Below are 23,073 nucleotides of genomic sequence, written 5' to 3'. Positions count from 1 at the left end.
CTTTAACCAACAACCCAAAATTAAGAATAATGTGCTAAATATTTTTTCTTTCTTTATATTCTTTTATATTTAAATATATTTTTAATCAATTAAATTTAAGATAAATTTATTTTTAATTTTTTAAATTAAAAATTAATTTTTAAATTTTTATAATTTAAAAATTTATTTAACTTTTATATTTAAATTTTGTTAAAAAATTTATTAAATATTATCATATAAAATTTACATTAAATCTAATTAATGTTATATAATTGTTTAATTTTTTTATGTTATTGAGGATTGAAAGATTAAAATAAAATTTTAAAAATTATAAGTAATTTGTTTTTAATTTTAGTGGACAAAGTTAAATTTATTTTAAATTTAAAGATTAAAATATATTTAAACTTAATTTTTGAAATGTTACCCAAATCGCATGTGCGAGCACGGATACATGTTTCACCTGACACAAATGCAACGAAAATGGCAAAAGAGACGCCTCCGAAACCCGCAGGTGAGAATATCACTGTCCCCAAAGTAAAAACATAGTAAAAAGAAAAGAAAAACGAACGACTTGTGTGTGTGCGTTAAGGTGATCAGCGGTGGTGTGTGTTGTTGTTATGTCTTCAAGTGTCGTGCATGCATTTTATGCATCTGTTGCTTTGCATGCACACACACTCTCTCTCCTCACCCTTTCTCTCTCCTCGTTTTCTCTCTCCTCGTTTTCTCTCTCTACAGAGACACACGCCCTCATTTTTCTCTCTCTAAAATTTCAGGTCAATTTCCATTGCCTTGCTCTGATTTCAGTGGTTTCTCTTTATTTTTCTTCATTGCTTTGTCTCTGTTCTTCTTCAGCTGAGTGCTAATGTAACAGATGATGCTTCTGGTTTTTTAGATTTGAGGGGTTAGACAGCTAGCACCGCAAAGTTGGGTTCTTTTTGTTCATGTGAATGACCCATTTAATCGCTCTCTTTTCAGGTGAGGGAAAGGTTTGTTTTTTCGTTTTGGGGTTTTGTTTTTTTTTATCACCCTTTTATGAATCTTGAAACTTTGTGCATGGGTATATGTGGGTTCATGGTGACTTTTATGAGTAATGGGTCAAAAGTTTGTTTTTTATTTTTTGGTTTTAATATTTGTTTTAGGGATTTTGATGCTGATTGGGTATTTGGACTGTGTGTATTTGGTAGTGGAATTTTGGAGTTTGGATTGATGGGTTCCGACATTTGCGTTGTGAATGGTTCGTGCACTCATGAATGGAGGAAGGGGTGGACTCTGCGATCTGGTGGATTCGCCCAACTGTGCTGCAAGTGCGGGTAAATTTGAGTCCTTTTGCTTTGAATTTCATTTATTGGCAAATTTTGAGCTGATTGGATTCTGTAAGGGTAGTTTTGGGGATTTGTGATTTTGGGACTCGTTCATGTTGATGTTGTTTTCGAAATCAGAGATATTTTTGGGTTTTGATTTTGATGTATATTATCTCGTGGGGGTTTCAATTGTATTTGTAAGGTTTGGTCCTATTTTTTTGCCCCTTACCGGGATTTTCTGGCGTCCAAGTTGCATTGACGTGAATAAGAATAACATTAAGTGCACCATTCAGAGGACAATATTTATAGTATGTAATACTAATTACTAATTCAATGGCAATACGAAGTTATTGTTGATTGAGGATGAGGATCAATGTAGCTAATTTGGGAAATATTTCTAGAGATTGACTTGGCAAGGGTGTTCTGGTCATAAGGATTGTGAAATAAGAATTCTTAATTGTTATAGTAAAAAATAATTTATATATTTTTAATTTTTAATTTCGTTTCATATAATTTGTTGACTAATTTTTGGTCTTCTTTCTCTGATGCTAGATTTATGGAGGAGTGGAAGGGTGACACCCTTGACCCATTGTAAGTGTCATAATTTGGTTATCCAATGTGGAAAATATTTTGCCTTTTTCCCTTATGTTAATTGTAATAAAGGCTTGATTTATTCATACTTGATATTTTATTAATGTTCTACTATTCTAGCATAACACCATAAGTAATTGTTGTCATAGGTGTTACTATCAAAAACATTTTATTTCTCATTGTCTGATGTATGCTAATGTATATGTCTCTAGCTGACTCTATTTAGTGGTTTTTTTAGTAAATGTTTCTTACACTTTTATTTTTTCTAGTAGATAGTTTCATAAAATTCTACCTAGCTGCTGTGATTCTAATGCTGTGTTTTTTTGCTTCTCCTGTGAAGTAACTTCTTCCTAAATGGTTGAATTTTTGCTCCTCGATAGTGAAGGGTGTATGTTAAAGAGTTGAGCGCAAATGGTAGTAAATAATGTGAAAATCATATTTTCCCGTGATTATTGATCAATAAGTTGTATCCATATTTTTTTTATTCTTTTCTAAAGATCTTGTATTTTGTAATGAAAAAAAGGTTTTCCCATGATTATTGATCAGCTCCACACCTTACTCTGAAGTGTACCTTAAACTTTTGAGGATATCTTTCCTACGAAAAATTTCGCTAATTCAAATGGATCTTAGGTTTAGTTTTCTTTTTGATGTTTACCGTAGGTGATGTAGCATTTTCTTCCTTTGCTCATATCTTCCCTCTGTTATATGTTTGATAATTTAGCCATGTATTTTGTTTAGTAATAATTCATTTATTGATTCTATATATTTCCGGCTTGGAAATCCTTAATATGTCATTCCACGTGCTTTAGATCTTCCCAGGACAATTCAGTTTTCTGTAATAAATTCCACCGCCAACAAAATGGTTGGAGGGAGTGTAACTTTTGCAACAAGGTAAAGAATAACCTATTTTTGTGTTAATTCTATTCAGGCATTCTTTTCTCTCCTTAGCAATTGAAGTCTATTTGATTTGGTTTGTCAGCCTATCCACTGTGGATGCGTAGTATCTAGATCTTTGTTCGAGTATCTTGACTTTGGTGGTATAGGCTGTGTTAGCTGTGTAAATACTACCCAACTTAGTATGGTAAGTTTATCTGGATTTTTTTAGCGTAAATTTTGTTTTGTGTCAGTAATTTATACTTAATTTCTGTTTAATGCAATATGATTTATTTTGTATCATATCATTTGTTGCTAAATCTTGCTTCTGGAATCTCCCTTTAACTCATTGTCTAAATTTTCATCACATCATTGAATGCAATATTGGTCTCTAGTATTTTTTTTTTTTTTTTTTTTTTTTTTTTACTGTTTTAATGATATATTATTGTCTCTTAGAATTTGTAATTAAAATGGTTGCCGGCTATTTAAATGTGTAGATTTTTGGTTCTTGTATTATGTTTTTATGTCGCATTTAAATGTATGGGTTTGGATATCATACTCAAGCAATGGCATTACTTTAGTAATGTTGATTAGTTGCGCTTTTTCTGTTATTGTACAAGAACCCATATGTTTGACACCATACTTTTACCCGTCATCTGTATGGAATGCATGCATATGCTTCTGATTTGAAAGACTCCTATACAAAAATGTTCGTTAGTATTACTGCAAGCTTTTGCTATATATTATTATTTTTAATTATGTTCAGAATATTGTTACTTCTTTTTATTGATCCCATGCCTTGGTATTCTGTTAGTGCCGTTATTTGAGGCATGTAGTTGGCTGCTACAATTTTGAAGAGGTTTCAATTAGGTGTTTTGTGTTTTTTATTCTCTGACAAAATTTCAAAGGTTCATTTTATTTGGTGTCTTTCTGCAGATGAGGAATACTGAAAATCCAAATGGGTCAGTTTCATCGATAAAAAGTAATGCAAGTGATCGACATTCTGCCCATTTTGATGGAAGACTGTTTGCGGGTAGTGTTGATGAAGGAAAACTTATGCAATTCTGCAAAATTGTTGAAGCCAGTGAATCCAGCCGTTGGAATCATGGTCAAAGAGATGGCATAATTCCACGGTGTGGGCAAAACAACCAAGAAGCTAAGTGTTCCTTCAGGGAAGGGGATGTTGGATTTTCAAATGTGATGAAACCATCTGTTCAGTCATTAACATTTGCCACATTAGAAAATAATAGGTCAACCTGGGAGATTAAAAACATGCATGAATCAAATTCACAGCCATCGTTGAGTATGTATCTGGGAAATGCATCAGGGAGCAACTCTGTCCCGCCTTCTGTTGGAGAGGCTTTAGAAGGAAGACTTGATGGTAAAACATCTCCTCCCTTTCATCAAGGGCAAAGATCTCGCCCTATATTCCCCAAACCGTTAAAGAGTGGGCTTACCATAAGTGTGGAAACAGATAAAGGTAGAATTTCTCAATCACGCGTTGCTCGGCCGCCTGCTGATGGAAGGGGGAAGAATCAGTTACTTCCTCGATACTGGCCAAGGATTACTGATCAAGAGCTGGAGCGATTGGCTGGGGAGTATCCTTTATATTTTTTATTTGGTTGTCTTGAATATATATAATAAAAGCTGATAGTATAAAGTTGGTTTATCAGTAGTTTTCCTTAATGTTATAACAGTTTGAAATCCACTGTAGTGCCATTGTTTGAGAAGGTGTTGAGTGCCAGTGATGCAGGTCGAATTGGCCGTCTTGTTCTCCCAAAAGCTTGTGCTGAGGTATTTTTGGAGTTTTGGTTTTCTCTGTTAACTTTTTTATGTGCTTGCTTTGTTATCTCTGTATGAGTCTATGGAACTCTCTGTTTCTGCAGATTTTTTATTTTTAAATATTGAAACATCACTTCATCCTGTAATTGCTGAGCATCATACAAACTGGCATATGAATTGCAGGCATATTTTCCTCATATTTCACAATCTGAAGGTGTTCCTTTGCGAATGCAAGATGTGAAGGGGAATGACTGGAAATTTCAGTTCAGATTTTGGCCTAATAACAACAGTAGGATGTATGTTTTGGAGGGCGTGACCCCTTGCATACAGTCCATGCAGTTACGAGCTGGCGATACTGGTATGAATCAATCTAGGGAATAAACCTTGCACATACCTATTGCATTGCAATTTTGTACTTGAATTTTGATTTATGTCAAATTTTATAAAAATACATGTTTTTGCAGCAATATATATTCTTTTATAATTTTTTACTACCCAAGAAAAAAATATTGTATAGTTTTTATGTAATCATTGTTTCATATGACCCTTATACAGGCTGGTTGTGTATTACTGATATTATTCCGATGATCTTTTTAAGACAAATGGAAGAAGTCATGCCTTGTAGAACTGATCTGTTATACATAGTTTATCGGTTTGAACTTCAGATATTCTGAGTCTAATGTCATGCAAATCTGAAATTACTATTCTTTTATATGATGCTTTTATGCAGTAACATTTAGTCGGATAGATCCTGGAGGCAAACTTGTTATGGGCTTCAGAAAGGCATCAAATTCTACGGATACACAGGTTGACACAAAATTTCCATTTTACTATCTGTGGCCTCTTTGAATAATACATTATTATTTTTATTTTTATTTTTATTTTTCCCTGTTGGTTAATATGCTAAAAGGATATTGTTTAAACAGGATGCCTCCACATCTGCACCATCTAATTCAACCAAGGGAACTTCCTCTTCTGCTGGAACTGAGAATCTGCCATCGGGAAGTAATCATGCCGATCTTCTCCATTCAGTGACAGGGAATGTGGAACCTCACTTAGATGAGCATACAGAACATCTGCATTTGGGTACTGGAACTGCTGGGTTGCTTAAAACTGAAAATAATGAGATGACAAACAATAGTTTGGTGCAACAACAAATTTCAGTTTCAGAGAAGAAGAGGACTCGCAATATTGGGCCTAAAAGTAAGAGGTTGCTAATTGATAATGTAGATGCTATGGAGTTGAAACTTACATGGGAAGAAGCACAAGATTTGCTTCGTCCTCCTCCTAGTGTCAAGCCAAGCATTGTCACAATTGAGGACCAAATATTTGAAGAATATGATGTAAGTGAAACTGTAAAATCAGTCATTAATTTGGAGAATTTTGTTCAAATTTTGTTGCCCTGGCTAATCTATGTGTTGTATTATGTGCTTCATTTCATTTAGGAACCCCCAGTTTTTGGAAAGAGAACTATATTCAGTGCCTGTTCATCTGGGTAAGAATCCAACCTTTTCGCATATTTGGCGTTGTATTCAGTAAAGTAGGAAGTCTTAACTAGTTACTACTTGTTTATCACTTGGAGTTGGTCTTACCTTTGAATTTGTTCATCCATCTGACAACCATTTGGTATTTTTCTGGATCCATGGCGGCTGTTGCAAGAATTTTACTTATATTGGAATTAGGCATTAGATCTTAATTATTCTCCAGAAAAGTATTTAGACATGTCATATTGATGTGAGCAATTTTTCAACTTGTTATGCAGGGGGAAGGAACAATGGGCTCAATGTGATGATTGCTCTAAATGGCGAAAGCTGCCCATTGATGCTCTTCTTCCACCGAAGTGGACATGTTCTGAAAATGTTTGGGATTCAATCAGGTGCTCCAATATTATTTTAAGGCCACTTTTTTTTATTGAGAAAGTATGAGATAAAATGATTTACAATTCTTATTGTGGACATTTTTTTAGGTGTTCATGCTCTGCAGCAGAGGAACTAAGTTCAAGGGAATTGGAAAATCTTCTGAAAACCAACAAAGGTGTGATCCTTATATCCCTGTTTTGGATAAGCTCTGCGGCTGTCCCTGTTTGTGATTGGGTTGAGGTTGAGCTTGTTGCTGTACAACTGATTGAATGTTCTAAATATATAATATGTCTATGCAAGTTCTGCATTCATAAATCATAACATTATGTGGATGTGCTGAATGATGTCAGCATTAATATAATGCTAGTCAAATTCTATTCTTAGGTTCATGTAAAGCAGTTTGGTTTTTATACCCGTATATGTTTTGAGTGAAGTCTTTCATTTTTCACATCATGTTTGTAGTGGATAGTTTTGGTGGTGGAAATCTCAATTGCCACTTAGGCCACAATTTTACTTCCAAAACCAAAAAAGAGTCCTCATTTGCTGTTACTTTGTGCCTTCCCTTTGATCTAGCTGATTGGACTATGAGCCTCTTTTGATAAATTTTTCCATAAGCACTTCAAGGAGAGAAACATGAGAAGGGAAAATAAATAAGCTCCTTCACAAGTTAAAATTAGCTTATGCAAGTTAATATATAAAATTTCTCTTATATTAGCTTTTCCAAAAACTTTTTTTTAACCTTATGATTTTTTTTTCTTAGAGGTACCTTTGGAGAAATTTATCAAAACTGGCCTATACTTGTGTTTTACTATTCTTTTATGGTTAGCATACAACATACCAATTCCTGAATGTTTCTGCTTTGCTCAATGCTTCCCAGATTTTAAGAAGCGACGAGTTGTAGAAAGCAGCAAGTCAATCCAAGAACATGAGCCTTCTGGCTTGGACGCTCTTGCCAGTGCAGCAGTTCTAGGAGAAAATCTCGTCGACACTGCCGAATCATCAGCCAGAGCCACCACCAAACATCCTAGACACCGCCCTGGCTGCTCCTGCATCGTGTGCATTCAGCCCCCAAGCGGAAAGGGCAAACACGAGCAGACATGCACATGCAACGTGTGCACGACCGTGAAGCGCCGGTTCAAAACCCTCATGCTAAGGAAGAAGAAACGGCAGTCTGAACACGAAGCAGATGCTGCTCAAAAGGAACAAGTTCTCCAGAAAGATGAGTCAGATACCAATGGAGCATCAAGAGATGATGCAAGCCTTTTGGAGAAAGCTGAAGTGGGTGAGTCCAGTGGTGGACAGATAGATCTGAATTCTCATCCCAACCGTGAAGACATGATGCAAGTGGATGTCACAGGACTTGACATGTCTACTCCTCTTGAAACAACAACAACAAACCATTCAGTAAGGGAATTTATGAACCAAAATGACCTAAGAAGCTTTGATAATGAAGTGCAGGGTGGCCAGAATTCTTCTTTGCACACTCAATCTAATGGAGAAGGTCAGAGATTCTTCTCTGATGGAAGATGCTTTTCATCCATTGTGTGGAACCAAGAAAGAGATGAGGTATACAGTCAATCCAATCAAAGTCAAAACAATCTTCCTTGACAATTTATTTATTTTTATATTTAATCAGTTTTTATTTTTTTGGAATTTTTATATTTCTCCTTGCAATCATACAGTATATATATTGCTTTCTTTTTCAAAAGGGTGGTCAAAGATAGTTATTTCTTATATAAAAAAAAAATAATGTAAGTTATTTCTTATATAAAAAAAAAAATAATGTAATTTTTTGTATCCTTTGCCTTGGAAGTTTTCTCTTCATGGAAGTGGGTCGTGCACATTTCTTCTTTGACAATGTATTTGTTGTCGGTTATATGAATGAAACATAGGAAAAAGCTTACATGTTCAATCTGTTTGTCTCTGCTAATTTTGATGAATATATTTTTGCATGGAGTATGTTGAATGAGGAATGAGAAAGAAAAAATATATCGCAATAACCTTAACATTTAGTTTTGTATCTATACTATTAATAAGGGTATTGTCTCTTTTATTGATAATTGTGTTTCTATAACCAACTATCAAATTACTTTTTTTTTGTCTATTATTTTTTAAGAAAATTCCCTTACAATTAAAACTGTCCAAAAACTGTTCTGATTCTCTAATAATTATTAAGCATTTACTTTTATTTTATTTTATTTTTAAAAAATACACTGAGGCACATCATGTTTTTTTTTTTCACGCTAGTAATTATGATTCCTTGGAATCGATGATTACCTGGGATAAATTAGTGTTTTTGTTTACAGTTTCTTATTTAGCAATCGAAAATTTAGTTTTATTTTTTTATTTTTTATTACAACTTTTGGTGAAATTATTACAATTATAGTTAAGGATAGTTTCCTTTTACATAAAACGAATTACACGAATGTTTAAATTCTTAAATTGCAAAATATAAAACATCTAATATTGTATATGGTATAAGAGTCCAATAGTCTATTTGATAATTTGTCTTGGACTTTTAAGTGGTGCATGTGGAAAGACATCAGATTTTAAAGTTTACAATAACCTCGAGATTGGAGGCAGTTCTCACAACGAATCTCGGCTTGGTAATAATGTTCCGTTAAATTTATTTAAAGACAAAACATCTAGTTTAGTCTTTTATAATAATTAATAATTTTAATTTTGAGTCTCAATAATTTTTTGTTTTAATTTAGTTCTGAATAATTTAAAAAATATTAATGTGGAATTTTTCGTTTAAATTTTATAAATGGCGTTAAAGGTGATAGTGTGGATGCCACGTAGATGTATATGTAGCATGCCTCCTCTTCCCCTTCTTTAATGATTTGGAAAGGCCCTTTTCACTCGCATTTCTTATGTATTAATTTTGCATCTAGAACGGTCCGTTCCAAATTTTAAAAAAAACACAAAGAATGCAAGTAGAACGGGCCGTTCTAGTTTCAGAAGGGACCGTTCCAGATTTAAAGATTATTTTTGAATATCTTAGTTCTCTCCATATTGAAATTTTAACTGGGGCAATTATGAACTAGGATTGATTTTCTTTAAACTTTTTAATATAGAGTATCGTCTCAATTTGGAGGAATTTAATGGTATCTTTGGATTTTAAACCATAAGGAAAAAAAAATCTAAGATCATTTAGTTCATACATGTTTTGGGATACACAATGGGAGGTTGGTTAATGCAATTCATCTACATTCGTCATGCTATTATTAAAATTATGCATAAATTTATTGCATCTACTGTTCTAGTTCGTGGCGGCTCAGACGGTAAACTACGCCTAATTGATTTATTATTTATATGGGCAATGATAAAAATAAGGATGAAAAAATCAACTCTGGTGCATATTTTAATATTTGAATTTATATTATGTTATGAATTTTTGTTTTCAATCTTTGAACCACATTGCTACAATTTGTTGAACATTTTGTTGAAATGTAACACTTAAATTTAAACATCAATCCTGGTTGGCATTCCAGAACGGTCCGTGCTGAATTCAGAACGGGACGTTCTTAAACCAGAACGGCCCGTTCTGAAACCAGAACAAGCTATTCTAAAACCAGAACAGGCCGTTCTGATTCACTCGTTGTGTGTTGCATTTGTATCCGGAACGGGCGTTTCAGTTACAAAATTAACACACAACGAGTGGGATCAGAACGGCCTGTTCTAGTTTCAGAACGGGTCGTTCTAGTTTCAGAATGGGTCGTTCAGGTTCATTAAAGAAGGACTATGGAAACATGCCACGTAAGTATCTACGTGGCATCCAAAATTTGGACGGAAAGTCCCACATTGACATTTTTTAAATTATTAGAGACCAAATTGAAACAAAAAATTATAGAAGGACGAAATTGAAGCTATTAATTATTATAAGAGATCAAATTAAGTATTTTGCCTTATTTAAACGAGTTAAATGTTTTAATTTTCATTTTATTTTTATCGATCAACAAATATTTATATAAATATATATAAAGATACAAAGGTATCAAAATCCACATGTATAAAATAACTAAAAAGTTATATTACCCTGATTAAAATTAATTTGAATTTGTGTAATATCAAATTATGTTGTATTTAAAGATTCCAAAAAAATGGATAATAATTTAGATATAAATAACAACTAGCACGCTCTAATTAATAATCCATTATTTATAATAAAACAAACACATATAATGATATACATGATCAGCCTCTATTATCCAACTTAAAACATTCTAGAATTAACCAACAATTCCAAGATCTTCCAGCACCTTCATGGCTTGCTGGCATCTTCATGGGTTTCTGTTTTGGTTGAAGGAGCAGAATTTATTAAAGGGAGAGGACTGGAGACAAGTGATTTAAATCTCACAATATACAATATATATTAAGAGAATGTTAGTGTAATATTTTTTAAAAATTAAAAAAAAATTATATTGTAAGGATAAAGATAAAGAGAAAGTTTGACAATCTCACGAACCTACAAGGAATGTTTTATATAATATACTTTGGACGTTACTGTATTGAAAAAAATCATGGCGTATTATTAATTGCTAGTTTGTTAGATGATAATAGAAACATCTTGTAACTATAGTTTGTGCAGTGGTTGAAGGGGAGACAAAAATGTGCACGTTTTTTTTTTTTCTTCACAATTTTCTCACATGGCAAATATATCTCCAAATTCAGACGCAAAAGTATTCTAGCTGCACTAGTTCTATGTTACTAAATAAGTATAACTAATATGTATTAAATTTATAATATTTTTAATTTGTGAGATATTGTATTCTTTTTATTTTAATATATATGTTTTAGATTAAATATGTAAGTTTAATATGTTAATACTTTAATATTTTAGTTTAATGTGTAAATTTTTATATTATTTTTAGTTTTTACACTAATGTTCTAAGGTTTTGTCTTAGACTAATGTGATTTAGTTAAGAAGTATGTAAAGTCTAACAAAGAATTACTTTTGTCAAGAGTTGAACTCAGGCACTGCCTGAACAATTTAACATTGGCTTTAACACATTAAACTTTTATATGTTACAGCTATTATAATTTATGTCAAGTATTGCTTCCTTATTTTTTTTTTTGGCATAAAAAAGGAAGAATTTTCTTTTTCAATGTTGTTATTGAGTTCATGGGTTTGCCTATTCAACCATGGTTTTGTTGGGCGGATATGGATCAAGAAAAGGATCATTTATTTTGTAGATCGAACTTATTTGGTCTTTTAAAAGTGTATGTTTCACATGTTCAGCTTTAAATGGGTTGGATTGACTCATGTACCCAGCCCTAACTACAACAATTAATGAGTTAGGTTTAAACTACAACACTTCTTATGTATTCATCTGTGTTGATTTAATTATCTTTTTGATTTTATAGTTTCATAGACTTTATTTTTTTAGTCTTTATAGTTATTAACATTCTATTTAGGTTCTGATATTACCCCTTTTTAGGATGATAAAATATACCTAGATCTTACAGGTAACTATAAAAAATACCTTCAATAAAAAAGGTAAAAATCTATATAATGAGTATGGAGTGAAAGTGGAGATTTACTCGTAAAATTTAATACAAATGAGGGTAAGTATGAATACTATAATACTTGCATGTCACCCATCTTATTGCCTCACTACTCTGTTTATATTCAATGAATGAAATAAAAATATCTTATCGTATAAAATTTAAACTTGTAAATTGCACTACTTTATTTATTCAAGTAAAGTTTTTGTATTTTTTTTATCGGTATTTTAATTATTATTAAGATAATTTAATCCTTATTTTGTCATGTTTTAGTTTCTTTAGATATTATTAGACCAAAATAATATTTAAACTTGATAAATTAGTATTTACATAATATCTCATGAGGATGAGATGAATAAATGAGATTTGTGAACATATTCTGATACTCTCACATTCTTTTTAAATGGAATATATTAGTAACTTCCCATAAATTTTGAACAAAAAATCAAATTATTATTTTTTAATTATTTATTTTAGAGATATGATAATAATTCAAAAAAAAAAATTTATTTATTTCTCTCTCCTAATTATTTGTCTTTTCAAAAATGCGCACAAGAATTTAATCTTTTGTCTTAAACATTAAAATATTCATATTTTAATTATCTTTTTAGTCTTGATATATACTTAGATGAACGTACTTGTCCTTTTAGTCTTTATTATTAAAAATAGTATGTTTTAATCCCTATAGAACAATTTTTTTTCCAAATCAATCCCTGTCATTATTTTTATTCAGTATTTAGGGTTAGTTTTTGTCATACGTTGTTTATGATTAGCTGGTGTGGCTATGTAACCCAATTTGTTTGACCATTAACTATGTTGAAAAAAGGTTGGTAATGTGACAATCTAATATTTTTGAGTTAGGGAGAAAATTTAATGTATATAAAAAAATTACAATATTCTTTTCTTAAAATATTAAATCTTTCTCTTTCTATTTCTCTTTTTCTCCCCCTTCTTCTATTTCTTTTTCTCCCTATCTCCCACTCTCACTCCTCCTCTCTTCCTCTCTCCCTCTCCATCTCCTTCCCTCTCTATCTCTCTCTCTCTCTCTTTCCCCCTCTTCCCCCCCACTCTTTTTTTATTTTTATTTTTTTTATTTCTTCCTCTCTCTCTCTCCGTCTCCCTTACATATATTTATTTCTTTCTCTCTCTCTCTTATATTTCATTATTTCTTGATCTTGTCAATTTTAATAATATTATTAAAGTATATTTTATTTCTATAGTTTAATGATATTTGTTAACACTTTTAACTAATTAATTAATTTAATGATATATATATATATATATTTTATTCTTCTTAATTATTATGTAACATTTTTCTTTATTTATTTATTTTTTTTTTGTTGAATTTTGTATTTAAATAATTTTAACTATAAATTTTAAAATTTTAAAATATAGTTTAATGTCATATTTGTTATAAGATTCAAGTAAATAAATATATCTAATACATTTATTTTAATAAAATATATTTTTATAAAAATATTTATATTTTCAAGAATATAAGTAGTGTAACCAAATATGAAAATCTTTAATTATTAGGAGTCTTATATAAATATTCTTATAAACTTTTATAAGTAATCAAACATAATTTAGCTATTCTTAAAAATTATGATTATCAAAATTTGTAATTTTTTAGAAATCATGATTTCTAGATATGAAAAAATTTCTCCCTTACCTAATATCCCCTTAGAGTCAAGGATGAATGCTATATTAGAATAAGCTTGTGAGGTTTAATAACAACGATGCATAAAGGTATTATATTAATGGAAAATTGTTGTGTAACTTTCGAAAGTAATATATGCTTATAGAGTCATATTAAGGTTTTATAGAATAAGCATAATGTTCCAATCTAACATTTTTATATTTTCTTTTTTGTATGGTATAGTTTTCGAAAGTAATTGTAGCTATGGACTACGATGGATAAAGGTACTATGTTAAATAAAAATGGTGGCTAATTGGAATTATATTATACTAAATAAAAAAATTTGCTGGCTCGTGCTCGTGTTCAACGTACTTGTGGGTTAAAGAGATCAAACTTTTGAAAATATCTTTCATAAGTTGTGTACTAGTAAACACCTTCTCGGTCATACATTACCGAGAGAAGCACCTAAACCGATGAAATCCACACTTACGTTACCTCTTCGGCTTTGGACTTGGCCGAATACCCTTTCTCGACCTTAGAGATAGTCGAATACTTTTCCCACAGTAAAAGGGCAAGAAAGCACTCCAGAACTGGGCAAAGGAACATTAAAAGGAAACGCTCAATCACTCGGTTTAGATCATAACCGAATACCCCTTCGGCCTTAAGCTTGGCCGAACCCCTCTTCGGCCGTAAGCTTGGCCAAACCCCTCTTCGACCTTAAGCTTGGCCGAACCCCTCTTCGGTTTTAAGCTTGGCCGAACCCCCCTTCGACCATGAGCACGACCGAACACCTCTTCGGCCAACAGCTTGACCGAAGACTTAGAGAATGTCAATTGACTGGAAACGTATGGTACATTAGGATATCCATTACAAAATGATTATCACATCTGATTAAGAGAAATCAAGGTTAACCAAGGTATTACCCGTCTCCTAAGACAGAAGGCCCACCAGGCTCAATTATGTCACTATAAATACACAGGTGATGGGATATAAATGATGTACGTTTTATCCAATATAAAAGTCTTTATTGCTCTATACCGAACACTTACTTGATCGTCGGAGTGCCTTTGCAGGTACCCTCCCCATCCTTTGGAGACAGTATTCGGTCGGCACCGAAGACTTAGAAGATCACAAGGAAGGAGCAACAAGAGGAGTGTTTCTAAACAGGAACAAGTTGAAAACTCAATATTATCCAACAATAGTTGTACAAATAGTGGTCATGCGCAGGTTAGGATTTCACGCGAAAAAAATTAGACAAAAGTATACTTTTAATTTCTATAATTTTGTTAATTCTTAATTTTGTTTTTTGTTTTTTTTTATATATTTTAAAATAAAGATATTTAGTTCATCTATTTATAAAAATAAATTTTTTTGTCATGTCAATAATTTGATGTTCATTGATTATTAAATTTTAATATTGTTTGATGGTTCATCATCACTCAAATGATGAGATATTGAATAATGTGAGATATATGAATAAAAATAAAAAATAATATACAAAATATTCATATATGTATTTATTTCAAAGAATTATTGATATTTATTTTATTAATTAATTTTATTTTCATAATTATTTTTGTTAATTTTCTTATATTCAAATATCATACTTAAGTATAAGTAAATGTTAAAACTTAACAATTAATTTATTTTAATTTGATAAGAGTATGAAAATTTCATATTTCTAAATCAAGGAGCTAAATGTCTCTATTTAGGATCAAAATTATGGATTAAAAAATAAGAAGGTCAAAAGTGCAATTTTTTAAAAAAGTTAATGGATTTTCATAGCCACGTCAACTACTCGTAAACGGTGTTTGACAAAAACCAACAACAATGACTGATTTGAAAAAAAAAAAATGTATTCCATAAAGACTAAAAAAGTATACCTATACTTGCTAGGAGATACTTCTCTATCTCTTGCTAATACCTTCATTCCTTTTCACTCTCCGATCCAGTTGTTTGTCTATGTCAAGAGGGTGCACTTGCAAACGATACTCTAACGTTTAAGTAAGTTACTATCTTGATGTATTAAATACGAATAATAAATAATAACTTTATCTCGAGATACAAATTATTTATACTAATCGTAATAGACCCAAATTTCGATGGATAAAAAATTAGGATTATCAATTAGATAATACAAAAATAATTAATTTCGTACCAATGATTAAGCCTTAATCATCTTGGTTATCATAACTTATGGGTTTTACATATCGTTTAACCATATTAACTACCAAAAGATCAAATAAGATTGGTTGAATTGAACATTCTTATTTATCTCGAATCATTTGGTCGTAAATTATTAAAAGGACAAGTCAAGCTTGTTCTTATAGCCTAGACTATCGAGGATGCCAAAAATATTGATTCAAGAAGTTATGCAAAATGCATGCATGCTTGAAACGTGATAATTTTAATTTGAGTTTCAACAATTCTTGTGGGGTATGGTTCTATGATCATGGTTGGGCAAATTAAACATTCATTCATGATTGGATTAGTTAGACTTCGCCAAATGTTGGAATTAATTGGATTGATCGAGTCATCAAGAAGAATAGATCACACATTGAAGCAAAATTTAATTATAAAAATTGTTTGATTGGGGTATGAAAGCTTGCATTAAGAAATCCAGAAATGAAGGGTGTGTTTGGTGGTTGTAACATGGACAGCAATATATCTTAAACTCAATTGTATTATTTCTTTGTGGTTGTGGCCATAAATATTTTAGTTGTGATTATCCTTTCCAACATGCTCTTGTGTGCTCTACCTCAACAATAATAACCACTCCCAACTGTATAATATTATTTCTGTGACTTAATTACGATTTTATCCTCATAATTATATTTTTAAAATTTTAATTAAATAATTTTAATCTCTTAAATATTACAATTGTATAATTTTAATATTTTAAATTTTAGTTATATTTTTTATTACAAGATTATCAATAACTTTTTCATAATCAAAATTATTTAAATTTTTTTAATAAAAATTAAAGCAAAACTATTTAATCTATTATGTGACATGATATATTGAAAATAGGATTTTAACAATTTTAATTTTAAAAAACTCCTTTCAACATACACAACAGTAATAAGAATAATTAATATTATTCCTCAATAAACTATACATGTATTAGAAAAATAATTAAATGTCTTCAAAATACTAAATATCATAAAACTTGATTTTGATTCAATTGTTAAAACTTCTCTAATGACTATTAATTCTTCAAATAAAATTTTACTATCAAGATCATAAGAATTATTATGAATTATTATGTTTTATAAAAGTTTCAAGATGTTTACAACATATAATTTCAAGTTCTAGTCACATGATGATCTAAACACTACAATAAATATTACATATAGTGACATACAAAAAGTGTCACTATAAGTGTAATATATATAGGTATATATCTATTTGATATATAATTATACATAATTTTAGTAGTGTTGATTTTGAAAGAGATTTAACAACATATTTTGTGTGTCACTATAGCTTATACTCACACTTTTTAACAATATACCAACATATATTATATTTATTGTGTAGGTAAAAATAGTTTTTAGTGACACATATTATGTCACTATAGGATGTGTGTCACTATAGGATGTGTGTCACTATAGTTAAACTTTTTTCATTCTTAAACAAAAATTTAAAATTCTCCTCGCTCAAATCTTCTATTAAGTGAGCTATTTGCTTGATCTATAATATATTAAAATAATAATGAATTCTAACAGACTCCTCGACAAACTCAAGGATTGATGCAACTAGAAGATTTTTTATCAAAGTGTTTTATTTTTATACTAATTTGACATTTCTGAACTAACACACATTCAATCTCCATTTTACTTGCAACTTTTTTAGCACTTTCAATAAGATTTGTGTTAAATCAAAAGATGATCTTGTGTTAAGTCTTGGATCCTTGAAGTTTTAATAATAACAAATAAAAAATTTTCTTTTAAGCAAAGTCAAAAGATACATTATATCAGATAAAATGTGGAAAATATATATCATTTACAAGATAAAGGAAATTAGATGAAATATATCGCGTTTGTTTCTATGCATTAAATGAATACTTCCAAATGAGACTAACATTAAATTTTATTTAATGTGTTATTTCTTAATAGATCGAACAAGAGAGATGTCTCGAAATTATCAAAATACGTACGTTAAAGAAGAAAAAGACAAAATATTTGTGAGAAGTAAAAGGCAAAATCCTGGATATCACGGAAAAGACTTTACAAAAGACTGCTCTATGCTAACTTCAACTAATTTGCACTAACATTACTTCTGTCATGCTCAATTTAGAAGGAACTGATGATAAGTAGTCTGCTTGATCAAATAAAAGATATACGCTCTTCTAAGAAGCATTTAATGCTCACATTAAATGGATTAATGATAATCTCTAGGATCAATAAAGAAGATAAAATAAATAAATTGAAAAGCAAATTGAAAGTTCAACTTAAAGTTGTTGTAATGATCATCTTCTTTGAAGCTACTATAAAATGATCAAGCCTTTAAACACCAAAAAATAGAGTTGTACTTATGCAAAAGAATACTTGATGTTGAGTTTGAAAATACTTATTTGAAAAGAATACTTAGTATTGAGCTCAGAGAGACTTGGTTTAAAGAATATTCAGTGTTTGAGCCTGAAGAAGCTTGGTTGAAAGAACACTTAGTGTTAAGTCTAAAGAGGTTTGTTGAAAGAATACTTGAATAGTTGCTTGAAGTGACAAGTCAAAGATTACTTAGATTTGAGTTAGAAATGACTTAGTAAAAGAATACTAATAACTTAGTAAAAGTTAGTGAAAACTCAATCTGGTTAGATTGAGAATTGGACATAATTTCAGTGATTGAGACAAACTAGTATAAAAATACCTGATACTTTATTTGACTCTTTTCTAACACTTCGTCTGTTAAGTTATTTTCTTTTCATTGCACAAACATGCAAGTTTTTGACACACATTATTCAACCTCCTTTCTAGTATATGTCTTTTGTTTATCAAATTGAGCATTTAACATTGTCGTGCACATCATTCTAGCTAAATCCTTTACTTTAGAATTCCTAATAAGTCTAAACATTGTTAAATAATAATTGTTATGATCAATATTAAAATTTAAACAATCAACAAATGAATATTTGACAATTGGTTTAAAACTATGAATTTTATAAAATTGAATGATTAAATTTGCACAATTAAAACAGAAGAATGAATATTATAGGATTAAAAATACAATTTAACATATTTTAAATTAATAACAAACAAGAAAGTTCAAACGCATTTGTATCATATAGCACATTATAGTTGCTTGAAATCGACTTATAAACTAACATTTTGAGTACTTCTTAACTTATGCTTCACATGCATGAAATTTAGTTAATTTCATGATGATCCTCTATTAGCTGATTCATTCGCCTTATTTGTCTAAACATCAATGTTGCTTCATGTTCACTTGGTGTGGTATAATTCTGCAGGTAATCTTGGTCTTGCTACTGCGACTAGTGGCTGAGCAAGAAACATATCTGCTTTGGACTCAGCAAGATTGATGATTGACACATTAGGAGGTGCAGTCCAAGTGAAGCCATGGAGCAACCTAGCCAACAACATTACAGTTATTGTGGTGCCAAGCATTATTCCAGGACAACCGCGCCTTCCTGTGCTGAATGAAATGAACCTTAAATTTGGCTCTGTCATAACTACATCTGACCCATCACTCTTGAGGTGGCGTTCTGGTTTGAATTTGAGGGGTTCCTGCCACACTTTTGGATTTCTTCCAAGACCACTTCTACTCAGTAGTATATGACTACCCTTTGGGATCAAGTAATCAGCAACCACTGTATCCTCCATACAAACATGAGGAATAGTGAAAGGCACAACGGGATGAAGCCGAAAAGTTTCTTTCACGCAAGCCTTCAAAAAGCTGAGCTTAGGAATATCTGATTCTTGAACTAGTCTCTTTAGACCTACCACGTTGTCCAATTCTTCCATGGCTCGTTCAAGCAATTTTGGCTGGTTTATCATTTCTGCTAGTGCCCATTCAGATGCCTGTGTTGGATTGTCCACCACTGCCATCATCAACTCCTACAACAAGTTTAATTAAGTGTATATACTTTTAATTAATATATTACATATATATTAATATATATACTTGTTAACAGAAAACACTACAATAAAATAAACTTTTAGTGATATTTAATATGACTTTTAGTGGCAATAAAAATTGCTACAAAATCTTTTACTGGCATTTCACACATTAGTCATTGTATGCAGTGTCACTAAAACATTTACCGACAATTATTCTATATGCTGGTAAAGACCCTCATAATGGTCAGGAAAAGTGTATAACTTTTTGTGTCATTTGTTACTGACATTTAAAATTGCCACTAAAAATTTAAGAAAAGATTTATAATACTCTTTAATTATCTTATTTCTAGTCGATGTAGGACTTATAAGATGAGTACAAATAGTCTTTAGTTACCTTATTTCTAATTGATGTGAGACTTAGAAGATGAAGGTTATCTTCTAAATATATATTCTTTAATTTTTTTAATTATCTTATCTCTTAAATACCAACTTAGAATAGTAAGTTATATGCCTAACTTAACCTTATAAAACATACTTGTAAAGTGAAAGTTATCATTCACTTATATATTCTTTAATTATTTTATTTCTAGTTGATGTGGGACTTAAATTTTTTCTAATAAATAATTATCGCTAATAGTAAATTTTGATGTAATATAAATACATTTTTAGTGGTCATTATATAATAGTCATTAATATTTTTATTAAATAATAAAATAAAGATAATTAATTTATTACTATTAAATAATTGTCGGTAATATTAATTTTTGTTGTAGTAAAATTACGACTTTCACATGCGGCGATGAAACCATATCTCATTCTATAAGTGATGAATTTATTGATAAAAAATAGAATCATGTCACACTGTTGAATGACTATAAATTTGCAAAATATAATATAAACTTTTTCTTCTAAAAGTTTCCATGTTCTGTGACTAAATAAATTTGTGACAGAACATTCCCTATCTAACTGGTTCCGCCACAAATTACATTGTACATATTTATTAAGAACATTATTTGTTACTATTGTTGTTTTATATATTCGAAACAGAAAGGATAAAGTAGTTAAAAAAAGTTGTGGTTGTTGGAGCATAATCGCAATAGACAAAGGACTTACCGTGAAGTATTTATACTTATATATAAAGAAAATATTTTATTTGATAACTTTATTTTTAATTTTTAATTTTTCTTAGACATCTTTATAATTTGTTTTCCATAATTTCTAAGATCACTTACTCTCCGTATAAACAAAACACTCACTTTCAATTATTTGTACGGCTACTTTCAAATCTTAATATTTTTTCTTTTTCTCTTGCACCTACCTTCTTCCAAAACTATTTTGCTGAAAAATAATGCCTCTTTACCATGCTAGTTCTTATAATGGGAAAATGCATGTGTTGGTGTGCATGAGTGAAAAATAAAATGGAGAAAGGGAAAGAGTGAAGCATTACTATAATTTGCGCCTTGATTTCCTTGACTGTCAACAATGGATTATCATTGACATCCTTGAGTGAGATCATAACATCCAGCAAGTCCTCTTCAACGGTCTTTGACCCATCTTTCCATTGCTTGATTCTCTCTTCAATGATGGGATCATGATATTTCTTCATGATCTTCATAGCATTCTTCACGTCGCCCTTATGGCCATCCAAATCAAAGATCCTCAAAAATGGGATATAATCAGAAACGTAAAAGGCATAAACGTGTTTAAGCAAAGTGAAAATGGCATTTACATGCTCTACTTCTTCTAAACCAGCCCCTCCATCTTCCCTACCCTTTCCAAAATACCTTTTATTAAAAATTAATTTCCTAATCACATTACCACCATAATGCTGAGAAGCATTCCTAACATTTACAAGACTACCATCATTCGTATTTTTGCATTTGTTGAAGAGGAAAAGCATAAGGTTGTCAGCTTCTTCATTCCTTTTGTCTTGGAGCCACTGATGCCTACGAGGAGAGAACAAATCATTGACTATGATTTTCTTCATTTTTTTCCATTGTTCACCAAAGGGTACAAGAGCTGTTGTCACATATCCACTAGAGATGATACGTGTGGTTATACTTATTGGTCTTGAAGCAAAAGTAGCATCTTGTTTTCTTAAAAATTCACGTGCAATGGTGGGGCATGTCACTGGAATTACATGGACATTTCCTAAGCGAATACATGCAATTTCAGTGTCCATTTCTTTCATAAGATTATGTATCCACCGAAACACAGGTTTGTTTGTAAGCATTTCAGGGAGGTTACCAATCATGGGCCAAGGTTTGGGACCAGGGGGTAGTTTTGGTTTCTCATTTTTGTGAGATCTTAAGGCTTTGATAATTGTAAGGCCAGAAATCATAATAAACAAACAAGACCAAAAGGATAGAAGCTGCCTCCCGAAAAAATCAAAGGAGTAACCCATATGGGAAAAATTATCTTTAATGAACAAAAGAAATGAGTTGTGTTCAAAGAAATGAGTTGTGGTCACTTTAGAAAAACATGGTGCCTATTTATAGTGGCTGAAGCGAAGGGCAAGAGATGCTGCCAAATACTAGCTATTTCATCTACTGTATTTCTCGACCTGCAGGCAGAGAGAGAAAGAAACTTGATTCTCAATCCTTTTAATTTTATTTTTCAATCTTTATGAAACTAATAACATATAAAAAGAAATTTCCAATCATTAGATCATGACAGTAGGGTGAAATTATGTTGACCTCCTGTTCTTGGTATTTTGAAATTTAAATATATGTAAGCAATTTGTAATCAAAATTAGATTGAAAATGTGATATAGGTTAAGTGATTTTGAACTTATAAAAAAAAAATAATCGTTGCAATTCATTATTTTGATCATTCATCGGTGTAATTAATTATGTCATCACAAACTACAAAAACGGATTTTTTTTTTGTTTTTTTTTAATATGCCAAGCTCTGAAAAATCTAATACCAGAATTTTCTTTTATGGAATTCAATTTTGATACAATTTTTAATATGTTTGTTACATTATTTTAGTAAAAAAATATTTGAATTTCATATAGATAAAGAGTCTTATGTCTTAAATTAATCTTAAGAAATTCAAATTTGTGCTCTAAAATAAAAAATTATTATTATTTCGATCGGATAATCTTAACTTAATAATTTTTAGGATTCAAAATGAATGTTTTGAAAAATTTATGGTCCAAAACAAATTCTAGTGAAATGATAAGAAAAAATAATTATATTTTAGCAAAAAAATAACAACATAAATTTTGAGCTCAGTAACCACGCATTGAGATATGGTCTTTCAGTTATTTATTCTTAGAGACAAGTCTATCACACATAGTATTTTTGTGATTAAATCTCAACTTATAATCGACTTTCCCATAGATATAATATTATTACTTCCGTTGAAATTATTTTTCTAAAAATTTTTATACACAGACGACATCACACTTAACGTCTCATTATCAAGCATACATTGATTATCTCGAGAAAAAAAGTAATAT

The 23,073-nt window shown here is 30.6% G+C and overlaps 2 protein-coding genes across 4 annotated transcripts; one reads left to right on the top strand and one right to left on the bottom strand.

Annotated features, from left to right (window-relative positions):
• The first annotated feature begins 552 nt into the window (after positions 1-552).
• Positions 553-8,297, top strand: LOC109792069 (B3 domain-containing transcription repressor VAL1). 3 transcript variants are annotated; one of them, XM_083071274.1, is made up of 16 exons: positions 553-752; positions 872-954; positions 1,164-1,289; positions 1,833-1,871; positions 2,681-2,762; positions 2,851-2,952; positions 3,681-4,125; positions 4,219-4,342; positions 4,442-4,538; positions 4,710-4,884; positions 5,257-5,333; positions 5,453-5,869; positions 5,972-6,021; positions 6,289-6,402; positions 6,493-6,560; positions 7,263-8,297. In XM_083071274.1, exons 3-16 carry the CDS (start codon positions 1,186-1,188, stop codon positions 7,991-7,993), a joined length of 2,625 nt encoding a protein of 874 aa, XP_082927400.1. In that variant the 5' UTR covers positions 553-752; positions 872-954; positions 1,164-1,185; the 3' UTR covers positions 7,994-8,297. The 3 variants fall into 3 exon arrangements, with proteins under 3 accessions (XP_082927400.1, XP_020207045.1, XP_082927401.1); XM_020351456.3 differs by having other exon boundaries at positions 554-752; positions 3,681-4,342; XM_083071275.1 differs by lacking the exons at positions 553-752; positions 872-954; positions 2,681-2,762 and having other exon boundaries at positions 1,204-1,289; positions 2,800-2,952; positions 3,681-4,342.
• Positions 8,298-18,537: 10,240 nt separating this feature from the next.
• On the bottom strand, positions 18,538-22,519 carry LOC109792068 (isoleucine N-monooxygenase 1). Its single transcript, XM_083071273.1, has 2 exons — positions 21,057-22,519; positions 18,538-19,606 (listed from the first exon to the last, which is right to left on the bottom strand). The coding sequence occupies exons 1-2, from the start codon at positions 22,011-22,013 to the stop codon at positions 18,974-18,976; spliced, it is 1,590 nt and encodes a 529-aa protein (XP_082927399.1). The 5' UTR covers positions 22,014-22,519; the 3' UTR covers positions 18,538-18,973.
• Between the last annotated feature and the right edge of the window lie 554 nt (positions 22,520-23,073).

This window comes from Cajanus cajan, chromosome 3 (assembly GCF_000230855.2).
Source record: "Cajanus cajan strain Asha chromosome 3, NIPB_CcT2T_4, whole genome shotgun sequence".
Classification (NCBI taxonomy): domain Eukaryota; kingdom Viridiplantae; phylum Streptophyta; class Magnoliopsida; order Fabales; family Fabaceae; genus Cajanus; species Cajanus cajan.
The sequence above is the reverse complement of the archived record's forward strand: the minus strand, read 5'-3'. Positions and strand labels throughout refer to the sequence as shown.

Coding starts and splice junctions, on each gene's coding strand:
- LOC109792069 (XM_020351456.3), top strand. CDS start 1,186: ATGGGTTCCGACATTTGCGTTGTGAATGGTTCGTGCACTCATGAATGG. Junction 2,953..3,680: donor ATACTACCCAACTTAGTATG/GTAAGTTTATCT, acceptor GTCTTTCTGCAG/ATGAGGAATACTGAAAATCC. Junction 5,870..5,971: donor AAATATTTGAAGAATATGAT/GTAAGTGAAACT, acceptor CATTTCATTTAG/GAACCCCCAGTTTTTGGAAA.
- LOC109792068 (XM_083071273.1), bottom strand. CDS start 22,013: ATGGGTTACTCCTTTGATTTTTTCGGGAGGCAGCTTCTATCCTTTTGG. Junction 19,607..21,056: donor AAATCAAGGCGCAAATTATA/GTAATGCTTCAC, acceptor AACTTGTTGTAG/GAGTTGATGATGGCAGTGGT.